This window comes from Oxyura jamaicensis, chromosome 4 (genome assembly GCF_011077185.1).
Source record: "Oxyura jamaicensis isolate SHBP4307 breed ruddy duck chromosome 4, BPBGC_Ojam_1.0, whole genome shotgun sequence".
Lineage (NCBI taxonomy): Eukaryota > Metazoa > Chordata > Aves > Anseriformes > Anatidae > Oxyura > Oxyura jamaicensis.
In genome coordinates, this window is record NC_048896.1 from 66,521,939 (window position 1) to 66,537,694 (window position 15,756).

Below are 15,756 nucleotides of genomic sequence, written 5' to 3' on the forward strand. Positions count from 1 at the left end.
CTAAAAAAAAAAAAAAAACAAACAAACAAAAATACACCAAACCAAACCTACAAACCTATCCACACACCTTACATCACTTTTCAACCACATTTATTTTACGAAGTCAGTACCATTTGCTGTTAAAACCCTGTCCTGACTGATAACCTGAACGTGTTTTATCAGCACTTGCAATGTCTTGTCTGGGCTCTAACTTCATCAACAGAAAGTAAGAAAGAAAAAGAAAAAAAAGCTTCCACTTAATTCGTCTTAACGAGCTTAAACCGTTCTAGATGTGCACATAGAGGAAAGCCTGCCATTGTTTGGTAATAAATAAAAATGCGCAATTTTACATGTCATTTTCATGTTCAAAACATTTCATGTAGAAACTGCACACTTGCTAAAGCTACCTCATCTTCTATCTCTAACACATACATCTTGCCCTGCTACCAGCTGCTAAAACACAGGTGGAAAGGATAATTCCACTTCAGCCATTACTCTTACTACATTCACATTTCCAAACTGTACTTTAGGTCCACCTCCTCCATTTCAGGCAACATTACCTTTATGCATTCTCTTTCGCTGCCTGTCTCAGCTTATCTCAACAGACTTCAGCTTCTTCTCTGTCACAATACATCCCTAAGTTGTGATAACCACTGCGGTAGAGCTGAAACCGCTGTCTAGCCTGCCTTCCCTTCCACACCCAGCAAGGCTTTTGCTCCAAGCAGGACAGGATAGTTAACTGCAGAATACCAACCAGATCTTCAAACGTAGCCTGCTCCATGTGTCTGGAATGAAAACTGTACTCCCAGCTTGGGAAGGATTTATTAGCAGGTACACAACCAATACGTGTTTAGTGCTTGTTCAGTGTGCAAGAACAACGGATATTCTTATTGTCAGATGCCTCGCACAGTATACTACTGCTTTGCAGGTTGGAAAACAAGAAAGAATGTCTCATAAAGGCATCCATTTCTTCAGAATAAGCAAAGATAACATTAATAGGTAACAATAACAAGTTAATTCTTTTCACATCAAGATTCCAGTGTGGGGAGAGGTATATTTTAATGTTTTTCTGTCCCCACACAGCGCACTTGACATACATAGCATAAATGACAACCCCAACAAATGGCACTACTGGTGAACTAAGTGTGCATTATGCCAGAAATCAGAGCCTAGGCAGACTACCTTGAAGCACAACAAAGCTCATTCATAGCCCAGCAGACTCACAGACTAGCTCCCAAGAGCAAGTCACACTGTTGGCCAGCCAAAGTACAGCTACAGTCCCAGAATATAAGACGTGGACCCAACTAACTCAAAAGGTGACAACTACAAAACACTGTTTACAGCATGAAAACTTCTGTGTCACTACTTAGGGTTTTAGAATAAGTTGCTGAAAGAACCACAGGTTGCTAAACCTCTTCATTTCCCACTGAGAAACATGGAAGTAGGTTACAGTGTACATCTGCATCAAAGAAAGCCTCTTACCAGCTTCATTGCTGGATCACTGAAAAGCACTGCCAGTACTACATGGAACCCACTATTTGCAGTAAATGGCAAAAATCCTACTAATTTTCACAGGAATGGGGATGAGACCAAAATTACACACCAATAGTAATTACAATTCAAACACTCCGAGAAGTTTCAAATAGCGACTTTCCCACAGAGGCTGAATGGAAAAAGCAACTCTATGATTAGTAAGAAGCTTTTAGCATTTCATTACATTAATAACAGATTTCACTCCACTCCTATTAAATTTGCCTGGGATTAAACATCCACATTTACCTCCTTTGCGCACACCATTGCGACAATTTCTAACATCAAAATGAACCTGCAAAATGACAGTGTTCTATGTAATGTTTATTTGTTTCCTACAACACAGTTAGAGCAGCACATGTATGCTTCTATAATCAAAATTACTCAAAAACATTTTCCTTACAGCCTATGATTTCCAAGGGGATACAAACTGCACTGCAGAAAAATCCCCCAGACCAACAATTAGTATCATAAAGCTAACACTGAAAAGCTACTTTGTTGGTAATTACAGTATTTTCATAATCACAGCCTAACCAACATAGCACAACACAAGCATTATATTAAATGCTTTTATTTACGTATGGAAAAACTTGAAATCAGCATTGTATAAGTGTGAAGATAAGGCTTATAAGCTATTTTACTTAGTATAGACATCATACAAACTGCTGTAGTTCTAAGGCTATGCTGTCAGGTACTATCCTCAATGTTTGGTGCTAACAATATTTAGATTTATAGAATGGTTTGGGTTGGAAGGGACCTTTAAATATCATCGAGTTCCAACTCTCCTGCCATAAGCAGGGATACCTTTCACTAAGTCAGGTTGCTCCAGGTCCCATCCACAGAATCATTTAAGTTGGAAAAAGATCCTTAATTTAAATGGAAGCTGTTTCAAAAGGTTAAGAAAGTGATGACATAACACCAGAAAAAGTTCAGTCCAGAAACTGACCTTCTCTCCTGATAAACGATCAGGAAATAAATCAGCAAATTAACTTCCTTGCTCCAGTTACAAGTATCACACAAGACACAAAAGCTCTCTCTTTATCCGAATCCTCAGTTTAGCTTAATTTTAATGATTTTGCAAGTTAAAGCATTAAAATACCTGACAACATTGACCGTCTTACCGCCAGGTCTTTCATGCTCTCCATCAGTATGTAAAAGCATTGAAATCGGCATTCCAACATTCTTAGATCTTCCAGCTACAACAACATTTTTTCCAAATGTTTGGATTCCTTCAAAGAAAACAACACAGAACAAAAGAGAGCACAAGATTTTATTTTGCTATTTTGAGATAAACCCCTTCTTCTCAATGCCCGAGATCTAATTATTTGCTGTTGCAGACTGCTGATACCAATGTGACTTGGAAACCCACAAGGTTGAACTGGAGGTATGAATCCACAAAACAAGTTTTGACTTTCAGAGTAGAAACAGAACTGGCAACTAATTCAGGCCATCTAAATCTCCCTTTGAAGGGACTTAATTTCAGTTCTCTGACCACAAAGGGAAGCAGAAGCTCGTACGTCAATCAATAGGAGCATCTATAATTTCACATCAAAAAGATGTCATATTACAAATATCCTTTCCCCTTCTAGTGATCAATTACATTTCTGTTGTTCTCCCCCCCCCCCCCCACTCCACAAGAAATTACAAATTGAAATCTTGTATTTGATAATTAATCACAAAGTAAAGAATAGTGCTTGAAGTTCCTTGTAACACTCACAAGCAGAAAGGAAGTGAAAAAAACACTGAGTATTTTACATGAACTACCACCTATGCTTAATTAATAGTTACAATACTGGTACAAAAATAAAAAATAATTTAAAAATCTCATTATCTTTGGCACCTCTCTATTTTTTAAATTAATCCCCTAAACACGGGCTCTTCAATGAGTGCAAAACATTAGGATAGCCCACACCTTCTAATTCACACTTGACTTCATCTTCATTCATTTTCTGCGTCTTAAATAAAAGTTTCAATAGAGTTCAGTTTCTTACCTGTCCGCTTTATTATTTCCCACACGGCAGCAGCAGTTGCAGGTATTATCGAAGGCTGATCAAGACACAGACGTCCAATGTTAATAATATGAAATCCATCCACATCCTTTTCGGGTGCGATAGCATTACAAACTGTTCGCTCATCTATATGGTCTGGGAAACATTGCTTTCAAATTACATTTCTTTCACTTGTCAGGGGTCATCAATCCTACCTGAATCATTACACTGAGAAACAAAGTTTCATCTAGGTAAAATAATTATCTCCCGCTCAACGATGGAGGTTAGAACCTCAACCCTCCTAGTCATCTACTGGAAATGCAGTGAGTCAGCGCATAACACTGCTAATACAAAAGATTTGGTCAAACCTTAAGACTGATACTCAGCTATCAATGATGACAATTATTGAAGAGTTTAAGCACAACGCTTCAGTCTCTTCTACAATCTAGAAGCGTTAATTATAATTTGGCTCAGAAAAATCATTGGAAAAAAATCATTTTGTGCATATTACCCATCTCTAACAGACCACAAGATATATCACCTAAGTTTAAATCAAATGTAAGGAAATTGTACTCTCAAGTGATTTTTACAGATCTTCTCTTCAATTTCAATTTTATAACATGACAATTGCTTTAAAGAATTTGCCAATTGGGGGATCAGATAGATCCTACTTCTCTGGAAAACTAAGAATGCAAAAAATTGTTCAATAGTGAAGAGCTCAAAACATTAAATATGGTTGAAATGAAGATACCTGCACATAACTTTATATTCATTATAAGCATTTTTCATACACACTAGCAACACAGGATAAGTCCGCAGCTGCTTAAAGCTTACAATACATAAACATTGATAGTAATAACGATAAAGATATGCATTAGCCAGTTCCAACTCAGTGAAGTTACAAAGCCAAGTATAAAAGTTGCATACATTAGGACACTCTAGAGGAACAGCTCTATAAAGCATGTCTCCACACTGACCCAGGAAGGACACCGTTTAAAAAAAAATATTTAACCTTTTCCAGAACTACACTCAAGCTTCAGTACCATCTCAGAACTATTTTCTGCATCTCTTCTGTAAGGATAGAATGTCCATTCTAGACTAGATCCCTACTAACTCTGCTGTTGTGAGGTGACACATCCCAAAGGCCAATTCGGGGTACATAATAGGATGTTTAAAAAAGGCCAATAAAGGGGAAATGAGTGTTGATCATGAAATTGAGACATTTCCAGTATCAGTGCTTTATAGACATCTTTATGATATTCAGTGGTCACCTTGCTCTATTCATGTATTGTCTTATTTTGCATAAAAAGAAACAAGATAATTAAAAGATATCATGCATATTAAGGAACTTAAAATGTGGTAAACTCATGTTAAAAGCTTTCAAATTAAAAGAAGCAAACAAAAGACACCTTAGAGTTAAACCAGACCATGCTTAACAGGCTTTACTATTATGATTTGAGACTGAATTCTCCATTTTCCCAATGGATAAAGTTCCATTCTGTATCCTACTGACACAGACCTGTGGAAATTAAGGTGTTAAGTACATTGAGGAAAGTAACCTTTTTCTTTGAAAAAAGAGAGCTTGTGAACCTTGTAAGTCAGTTTTTCAGAAAAAAAAAAAAAAAAAGGAAAAAATTGTCAGCCATGCTTTTCTTTGAACCCGGGGCTGACAGAACATTGCTTTGACAAAGACCTCCTATTTCCTGTCTGTCTTTAGCTTCCCTGAAACAGACAGGCAAAAGTCAATTTCATGTAAAAGGCAGAGAAGTCTGTTTAATACGCATTTTTTCCACTAAGAACTGATTTATAGATATTCAGAAAAAGGGCACAATGTACTGGAAAGAAGTACAACTGTATAGCTATGAACATGTCAGCTGGCACAGACCTGAGAAACTAAGATGTAGACACCTTCCTGGCCTCATCAGAGATGCTTATAAAATGCCAGCTTGGATATCATGATCCCCTATGCTCCTCCAACATGAAACAACAGTTGCAATTGTATATGTAGTAGAGTAACTATCTAATGTGTAGCTTTTACTTGCCTCAAGATATTCTTCCCGGTTTATTTCCACTGGGCTACAGTATCTCCCCCCCCCCCCACGCTTTTTGCTCCAGAGGAGCAAAGTCATTTCTTCAGTGCGCTAGTGCCAGTCTCACAGAACACGCTTAGCCTTCTTTCAACTGAGGTTCATCCAAACCTCCTTGCTGTCATTCCAAGCTCCTCTTATTTACACAATAAATAACGTGTGCCTCCAATGCAGACATACTAAAAATGAAGACTGGTTTTCAAAAGAGAGGACTGATGAAAATGATAACGAAACAAAAGAGATTCTAAAATATGCCACGTGGATCAAGAAATACAGACTGGAAGCAAGGAAGAAGCAAAGAAGCTGTTCAGCAGCAGTGACGAGCTCCTTGGAAATCTTTTTGAGAAGCTGTACTGGGCCCTTGCTATGATTTTGGTGCTTGGCTCCATCGAAGCAGGTTGCTCTTTGGCTGGCACTGTCCTTCACAACAGAAGGACATGATGTTTATCCCAATTTGTCCCACACTTCATTGCTGCTTAGAATGCAAAAAACTTGACATTTTCGTAGTTTTATCTCAAACAAGCATCTGACATGTCCTAGCCATCTTCCAGGCAATGGAAGAGATAAGGAAACTCTCCATGAAACCATTACCATATCAGAAGCAATGCACTCAAAAGGTGCACAGAAAGGAAGTTTTCCTCGGGCAAAGATGATAATCCTCAAAGTTAAGTTGCTCTATCTCACAAAAGTCAAAGAGAACAAAGCTATTCTCTGCTTCTATTTTTATCCCAATGTTGATCAAAAGCCACACCTGTGTGTGGTTTATTGAAAAAATAAATAAGTATCTAAAACCACACAACCATCCCAACTGTGGGGTAAGCAGCCACTACTGATCAAGTTTTCACAACTTCTGGGCTTTGTATCCTTCCATTATAGTACAAGTTGAAAGGACTTTGGAAAACTGGAGGTAAATAACTTTTCTGCCCTTCTCTCTCTGATGTTCCTTTGCCAGAGCATGACATTTCAGCAGTAAATAAATAATATCAAGTAATAATTCAGCACTCCATGCTACATCCATCATAACAAGAATTTCGTGAACATTTTCAGTTCATGATAAATTTGATATGTACCTTTACTGTATATCTACACGGACAAAGTGGTATTGGAAAGGTTCTGCTGTTAACTAAATTACTCCAAGCTTTTACTACGGTAGGCAACAGCCAGGTTTCAAATTAGCAATTTTTACAGGTTAAATGAAAACTATTTAGTCTTAACATAGTTACTGTGACAGACATACTGTAGTTCTTGAAGGGGATGTTAACCCAGTTATTTGTGGCCTTAAAACATTTAAAGGTACTAGCAATAGACCTGTGAATTGACACAACTAGAGTCACGTTCAGATTGTTTCTTTTCAAATGTTCAACAGGTTTAAAAATCACTAAGGCTTCAGTCCCTTGTTGAATTATGTATCACTCTGTACAATGAAGGCAGACTACTCAAAAGCCTATTGCATGTCCTGATCCATCTCATAATAAGTGTTTCTGCAATCCGTACCCAACAATTTTACGTAGGATCAGCACAAGAAAGATATGTGACAACACCTCCCTTTTCTGAGGAATGCAGCCACAGACTGGGAGTCTGGAGGGTGACTCTCTCCCATGTTACACACATTGCAGAAGTTTTCCATCCCTCGGCTGTCAGTGCTGAATCTCTTGTACGAGTTCTTAATACTGTTAAATAACCTGTCTGCCCTGACCTGTTCTTATAGAGAGAGATCTCTGTTCTAAGCAAACCCACCACTTTCTGCCAGGGGCCACAGTTCATTACTTTGTATCCAAGACTTCTTTCTCCTCACTGGTGTTATACTTCCACCTTGTGGCCAACTTATTCCAGCAGGTGGCAAATTTGGGCACAACCAAGATGTAGTGCAAAAAATAAGTAAATAAATCTGTGTTCATTCTAACAACATGTCTATGATCAACGTGAACAAAGCACATCTTTCTCTTCCGCCATAAACACACCACCTGTCCCATTGATGTTTTGGGGATACACAATTAAGACGGTAAGAACTGAAAGCAAAAACCAAGACTACAAGAGGGGAAACAAAGAGGTTACCTAAAAACTGATCTTCCACTTCACCATCACCAGTTTTGTTTACAAACACTAACACATCAGGTCCCACCTTGTGCTCGGACTTGCATCTATAAATCCCCCCAAAAGACCGCTTTTGCCCTTCAGAGCCTATAGTCTAAATTGTGATAAAAGACAACATCTGGAAATACCGAAGCAGGGCAAACTCAACATGCCAGTCAGTTTACTGCAATAACTCTAGTAATTCAGGCACATCTCTACTAGAAAGTTTACGCTGGTTTAAATAAGTTGATTTAGGTAGGTTTGTAAGAAAATCTGCAAAGTTTACCTCTGTCTAAGGACCATCTTGCCAGTTACTGACAACTCATTTGTATGGATCAGCCAGGTGAGTTTTTAGTATGGACTGCCAAGGGGTAAATAATCAGCTAGAATATTATAGAGTTCCTTAGCACAGAGCTCACCTAGAACACTGGGGAAAGTACAGAACATGCAAAAACTGGAACTGCTGTGAGAAAGGTTGTAGCATCGTCTGCTAAATAGCATAACTTGGCACAAGGTGGGGAATGAAGAACAAAGGTCTTGGAGTGCAAGGAAAAGCAGTGCAACATGTTAAGAAGAAAATAAAACCAGAAAAGTCAAATAGATAAAATTGTGTGTGTGGGGGGGGGGGTTCTGTGTACAACAAAAAATATTTCTATAATCTCATTATGTGTGTCCTCTTTTGAGAGTTTCTTGTATCACTGAGATAGACTTGCCACAGCAAAAGGTATTAAACATTTTCCTCTTACACTGACTGTAATAGAGGAGTGGGATTAGAGATCACTTACCTGGGAGAGGTAGCTGAACTAATACACCACTAACTGATGGATCCTTGTTGAGTTTTAATGTCATATCTAACAGTTCTTCCTGAGAAATGTCTTCAGGCCTTAGTATGATCTCACTAGAAATGCCTGATAAAAAACAGAAAGGAACATATTTGTAGTCAGGAAATTTATCTACACAGATCTTACTCATTTTGTCTATCAACCTGCCTGACGCTTGACAAACATCTTCAAAAATCATGCAGTACTTCCAGAAGAAATCCCACTTGAATTCTCTGGGCTTTAATGCTGCATTTCTAGGTGTCAAGTGCAATCTCACAAAGAACCATGCAAAAAATATCAGTAATTTGACATAGGTGCTTCAAAAATTAAAAAAAAAAAAGTTTTTATACTGGCAGTACAATGACTTTTCTGTTACTATGAGACAAAATTCAGATTTTGCAAGTTACTTTAAAAGCTTGCAGCTCCACAGTGAGCAATAAAGTTGAAGTTTTCTGTTTAAGCTACTTCCATTTGGAAGCGAGATGCTGTACTGACTGGTCCTTATTCCAAGCCATCAGTTACTGTGCTTCACTATTTGATTTCTACCTGAGAGTTTGCCCTTCATATATAGGGCTTTGAAATATGGGTTTTGGATTGGCTTGCCTGAATTTACAGCAGACCTAAAGCTTCCAACAGCCCAGAAATTTCAGGACATACAGCAGACACACATGAAGATGCCTATTATTAATGACTTCAGGAAGGAAATCACTCTTTTTTCTCTTTGACTTAATATCTGTTTAGATTAACTGCAGGCTAGTAGACTTCACTACTGAAGTCAGAGACAGTCTGAACAATCCACACATAAAAGGAGGACTATAACTGGTACTGATGAGGTAAGCTCCTAAGCAAATATCTTTTATTTGAAAGTAATCAATGTCTTACAGAACAAATTTATACCTAAAAACTGAAAAAACTCCCCTTAGATTTGCTTTATTCACCCAGCCTTTCAAAGACAGTTAGACATTTAACTGTCAAAAAACTCCCCCAACATCCACTCACCTTTAGTTTGCAGTTGCTTAAAGTAATGGTTCAAACTGTTTCACAACAACATTTTAAGGTACTGCATTAAGTTTATCCCTACTGTTCACATTACGTAAAAACTACTTTTTTCATGTATCAGTACACATTTTCCATGTTAGCTTGATCATAGAAATTGAGGAAAAAAATATAAAATCAAGTAAAGATATAACTCTCCCCCTTCTAGATATATGTATATATATTTAAAGCACAGTATCTTGAGCTTACCAAAAAAACATTTATATTATATAGTACATACCTACAGCTGCAGCTGCTTTTACCTTGTTTTTGACATATATATGACTAGCTGGATTGTCTCCTACTAATACAACAGTGAGATGAGGCCTCTTGTTTCCAGAGGATATCCACGATTCCACATCCCTTTGAACTTCCTTCAGGACTTCTTTAGCAAGCTTTGTCCCTGAGATAACAGTTGCTTCGTCGCTATAAAGACAAAAAGACACACAACATTTACATCTAAAAATTGCATGGACAAGACACTTTTAAGTTTGTGATCTACTGTGTTAAATACTTGCAAGTCCTTGGACTAGCAAATTCAGTAGCATTCCAAATATTATTTGAAAAAACACTAATGCAGTACAAATCCACCTGTGGGGAAAATTTCTTATTTAAAGGGAATTTTTATATCTTAAATGCTTTTCAAATAAAATCATCTGAAGTGCCACCAGTGCATATAAAAGAGAAACTTCACCTGCCTTCTGCCTCACACCCCACCTTCCCAGCACACATAGCCAATTTGGTTTAGTAACTATCAATTCCTGTGTTTGGGAACAGGACACAAGAACAGTCTTAGACCATGAAGTTGTTTTTGTCTTAAGGAATTTTTCTACTCACTCCCCAAACTTACTTCAAAAAATACATGTGATGTGGGATTTTGTCCAAATCTTGATTATAACGTTTCTCAGCTTTCTTAAAATTGGCTTAGATACATCTACACTGATTAAGTCAAGAGCTGCTCTTACACCCTCTGTTTTCATGTCCCCATCCTTCCCGAAATCTCGCTCTTCACTTCAACCAGCATTATGGCAAACAAACGTCCTCCTCCTGTGAAGTGCCCACCACCATTGCCCTGCCTGTGTAGCAAAGGCAGAGAAAAACTCAAGAGTCTTGTGCTTTCAACTAGCTCTAGCCCCCCTCAGCATCATTCCTTCCATCACTGCAGTGATCATGACCCCAGCCAAGGATGTGGAACCCCCCAGATGCACCCCTCCAACCTGCAAGAAATAAACCTTCAGTATGCACCACTTTCAGGTACTATGATACTAGCTTGTCAATGAAAAAAGCCAACCTTTATAAATTAACTTTACTGCTTGGCAGGGGAAAGAAAGAAGCAGCAGGAAGAGAGAAAGCCAGAGGGCAAGAAATTGTGGTGTTGCTGACTCAGTTTGAAACACGGTATTCTATACAATTCAACACCATAGTTTTAAGCAGCCGAGAAGATGAAGTTCCATTTTACATCTTCTGTAGATTTTTGCACCTTATGGCGTTCTTGGTACATCTTAATAACCCAAGAAGCTAAAAGCAGAAAGGTGTGAAGTTCAGTAAACTGGGGCAGGAAGATATCCCCCAAAACACCAAAATACCAGGCGAAGGCTTTATATAAAAGAAGTAATCTAAACTTCACTTCTCTATCTGGCTGACAGATGAGGAAATCCAGTCTATGTTTCAGATCACTGAACAACAGTGCTATGAGGACTCTACTACAAAGAAGAACAAAATATCTGAACACACATTTTTCTGGACCAGAAATAATAGTAGCCAACTCTATTTTCTCCTACAACTCATTCCCTTCAAATAACATGACAGTTTTTGAGCAGTAAGTTGACAACTGTCAAAATGTATTTTAAAATAACGTTTATTTCAAGCAGAACACAAGGCAGATTGTAACAGTGCTGCAAACAGCAGCACTGCTGAACAGAGGGTGACATTAAGTAAGAAATTCGACTGACAAGCCCAGCCCTCGCCCTTGAACGATACTGGTGACAGCAAAATTCAAGCTTAGTCTTTAAGAGCTTTACCAATTTCTTTCATCAACTTCCTATGCTCTCCTCAGTGGCTAGCTGCTCAAAGATCAAGTGCATCTCTACCAAAACTGCTCTTTTTTAAGGTCTGTTTTATTGGGATCCCCCAAATGCCAGCTTGATCTTACCTTGCCTGTTCTCCTGCTCTCTAGAGTCTTTTCCATGTTCATGCCTGCGTGCTTACTGTCGGCAGAGGTGCTGCTCACCTTGCACACTGTGCGTGACATATTTCTGCACTGCTGAAGCTTTTATCTACACTGTTTGAGCCTCTTGCTTCCTCACACAAACTCAAAAACTCCTAACAAAACATATACCTACAGTTAAGCTTCCTTGGCACAACTATCCAATATTACTAACAGCTTTTCTGACTCTGAAAATGCGGTGAGTAACACCGAGTCCCTGGAAGCAGAACTACAGATGTGGAGTTACCAGTGAGAAGCTCTCTCCTCTCCTGACAAGGACAACACGTTCCTGGCTCACCAGCTCATAACAGAGACTTCATCTTACCGAGCTGAAAATAAGCTCGAGCTTCCTCCTTGGAAATGAAGGGCTTTACAGGTACACACACACAGACCATAAACCTCGCAAAATGAATAAACAAACTCAACATGACTACCATTTGACATATTATAAATGTTCCCAATAGAATTATGGCACCAACATGGAAGAGACTTAAAAATAATAACAAATAAATAAATCACAGTGCCTAGTATTTAAGGAAACAAACCCACCCCACTGAAACCAAACTAACCAACCATTTGGCCCATTAGGCAAAGGGCACCATACATGAACATCTTGTTTCCTTCAATTTTACTCCAGCTTTAGCTACTTCCCAATATAACCTTCAGCACTGTTTAACTTGCATTAATTTTTAAATTAAAAAAATCAACATGTGGTTTTATTTTATTTTTTTCCTGTACAGCCTCTACTTTATGTTCTCATTTCCACACTTCTCTCATCTGCATGATTTATGCTTTGGCTCTACACGCCTTTGGCACGAGACACTTGATTCCATGTTCTCATTATGCCAAATGAGTTCATGCTCAACTATGTAGCAATGGCACATATATTTAATGATATAAAAATTTAACAAAATATATAATGATACAAATGTATATTTAATGATATAAAAACTTAAATTTTTAATGCCAACAGACATGAAGGCCACATCATATTTTATTTTTACTCTAAATGCATTGCCAAAGTATTAGTTTTCCGAATCCTTAAGCAGGCAATTTTAAGTGCATGCCTCTTCCTCAAAAGACTAACCACATACTCATTAAGTTTTGAGGACCTCACCTAAATCTGACCATACTCACCCCACTGCATTCAAACTTCTCAGTCATCCAAGGACCAAAAAATCAAAAGCAAATGAACAGAACCACAGTGCTAAAAGAACAACAACACACCACCATACACACACACATGAAAACAATTATTCCCCCCCTCATACACACACTGTAAGCTAGGACAAAATGTACGTAATATATCGTAGACAGGAGGTGCATTGATTACACTCCACGATGCTCACATCTTTCTCAATACAGCATAAAGCAAATTTTACAAGCCTAAGTGAAAGGCAATTATAATAAAATAAAAAACTTGACTGAAGAAATAGCTTCAAGTTAAAAGTACTCTAAAAAACAGATACTCTGGGGCACCCCAGATTATAGGAAATCAAAATGATCTCACGTTAGTTCACACACGCAGAAGAAAAAAGCAAAATCAGAACATGGCATGAAGGTGTGGCATGGCCCTACTTCCAATGAGCTATCCTCTTTTGACATTCCCATAGCTACGTGGATACTTTCAAGATGTAAAAAAAAAAAACAAAAAAAAACTTATCACTCGACAGTGTAGCTCTATTTGCCATATCCATAACATAAAGGTGCTGGGGAGTGAGATGCTAACAATTACGCATGCATTTATGCTGTTATGGAAGTTACTCCAGGTCTCAAGGAGAATCTCACTGAAAATTATTTAGAGAAAAATACTCAGCTAAAACTGTGAGCCTTTGCTTTGGAGGCTGACTGTGAACCACGCAGAATTACAAATAGCCTGCGAAGTTTCACATGCACTGTTCTCTCCTCAAAAAAAAAGGGAAGTAAAACATAAGATTTTTTTTTTTTGGTGCTGATCTCTCTAAATCTTATTATTTGTAGCAGGCCAGAAAGCTACCCCCCACCACCATCCACTCATGGCCGGTGATCACAAACCTGGCTCTACCCACACAGGCTTGACCATGCACAATTTACTACTTGCTACTTGTTGCTACTGCAACAACCATCACTTGGATTGAAATGTTCACCATTTCTTATAAAAGTTCCCTTGCAGAGGCTGTCCAGCAGATTTGAAAGCTTATGTCACTATCATACTGCAAACATAACCCCTTTTCTGCTCTTCCTTGAAGACCATCTTACTATCTAAGCAAGAAGTAGAACCTTTGCCCTATCTCAGCCAGCACCTAAATTATAGGTTTTACAAATCTAAATACAAATGAAACAAGTGTAATAACCATTACATTACTTATAATATAAGGATTATATTCTTCCTTCCAACAGTTAGGTATGGCACAATCAGCAGGTATTGAATTGTGCTACCATCCCATACATATTTCAGTTATACAAACTGAAATCTCAATACTTAAATAGCTAGTTCAAATGAAGGTCATCTAGAGAGGTCCTAAAATGAATTACTTCAGTACTTATATTATCTCAACTGATCATCTTGCAGAAAGCCAATATTGCCCTTCTTATCAAAGATTTTAATAAATTCCCAGAATTGCTTATTTTTACACCTTGTGCTCAGTTAAACTTCAACTTCTGTTACTTGAATTTAGCTTGACACATCAAATAAGAAAAGTACCCATGATAGCATTTTACTTCTATTTTCTACATATCTGTTGTCTAACAGAAGTGTGGTTTAAATTAAATAAAAACCTTTCTGAGAAAAAAAAAAAAAGTACAGAGACCTGGTATAAAAAGAAAAAATTGATTAGCTATTAAAAGAATAAAAGGTTGACGTCTCCAGCAGTAATCACTTCCTCGGCCTGAGAACTCCGAATATCCAAAACAAAGACATTTGAACCTTCTCTGCAATTACACATGCTTGATGGTTTAACACGTATTTGTAAACACAGGCAGTTAGCACTGGTGGTGTTTAACATATGCCGAGTTAGTTTGCCAAGATTAACGCATTTCATGCTAACTTGCAAAAGCAAATAAAGCTTTCTGTTTTAGATAAAAGTCAGAATGACTTTCAACTGCTACAAATCTGATCAGGATTTCGCATTACTCCTTTCTGTACTATGTCCCGGGGGGAAAACAAGGCTGCACCTAGAATAACATTCAGTGGAATAAAAAAAGACAAAGAAATGATTTAAAAATAGTTTTGCATCGTCTCATCTATAAGAAGCCACACAACTAGACTAAAATAACTTGCAATTAATACTTGGTTATGCTAATGAGATGCATATTTGTCTATTAGCGTAGCCAAACAAGGAAAATATTTGGTGACAACTCAACATATGGGCCAAATAAAGCCAACAAACACCAGATTTATTGAGGGACTCATGTCTAAACCTTGTAAACACACGGCTGTTAGAACATGAAGGATTTTTAAGTATTACCCTAACAACATATGGAAAAAATGCAGTGGTGAGTTCTGAAAAAAAATCCTTTCCTCCGCTAGTCTTAAAGCTAGGGAGAAAAACAGATTAAAATGAAAACACCGCGCTTATTTCCATGTCAATAAAACAGTATATACATGTGCTCAAGGAAAAATGCTCACAGCTGTCAAATACAGAGATAGCAAATATTGTAACACGTTGATGCTTAGCAGACTGAGAATCTAGGTTAACTCCTTCGATGGAAATATTACTTGAGAATCACACCAAGAAAGGCATCGGGTATACAAAACAATTATATACTGCAGCAAATTAGCCAAAGCATTCAAAACCGAATTATTGTTTTTAAATATATCCACATGGAAAACTTGACAGGGTGGGATGTCAGCGAGCAAGCACAGCTGTGCTCCCTGCCCCGCTATCATCCCACCTGCTCGTGGATGCTCTTACTCTGAAGCCTGCATGAAGTTACAATTCACGTACTGAACCTTTCCTGTGACTTACAAAACGTTATACCAAGATGCCAGCTACTCTTTTAAATCCACATACACACCATAAATCCAGAATCATATGAAGCTTCACAACAGGATCTTC

At 37.9% G+C, this 15,756-nt stretch overlaps 1 protein-coding gene across 4 annotated transcripts in view; it reads right to left on the minus strand.

Annotated features, from left to right (window-relative positions):
• MTHFD2L (methylenetetrahydrofolate dehydrogenase (NADP+ dependent) 2 like) overlaps positions 1 to 15,756 on the minus strand; it is a 47,487-nt gene that overhangs the window by 30,714 nt on the left and 1,017 nt on the right. For all 4 annotated transcript variants that reach the window (XM_035324007.1, XM_035324008.1, XM_035324010.1 and 1 more), the window contains exons 2-5: positions 9,755 to 9,939; positions 8,443 to 8,565; positions 3,501 to 3,653; positions 2,631 to 2,738 (exon numbers count right to left, since the gene is read on the minus strand). In XM_035324007.1, the coding sequence (XP_035179898.1) occupies positions 2,631 to 2,738; positions 3,501 to 3,653; positions 8,443 to 8,565; positions 9,755 to 9,939 (569 nt within the window). The remainder of the gene's footprint in view (positions 1 to 2,630; positions 2,739 to 3,500; positions 3,654 to 8,442; positions 8,566 to 9,754; positions 9,940 to 15,756) is intronic.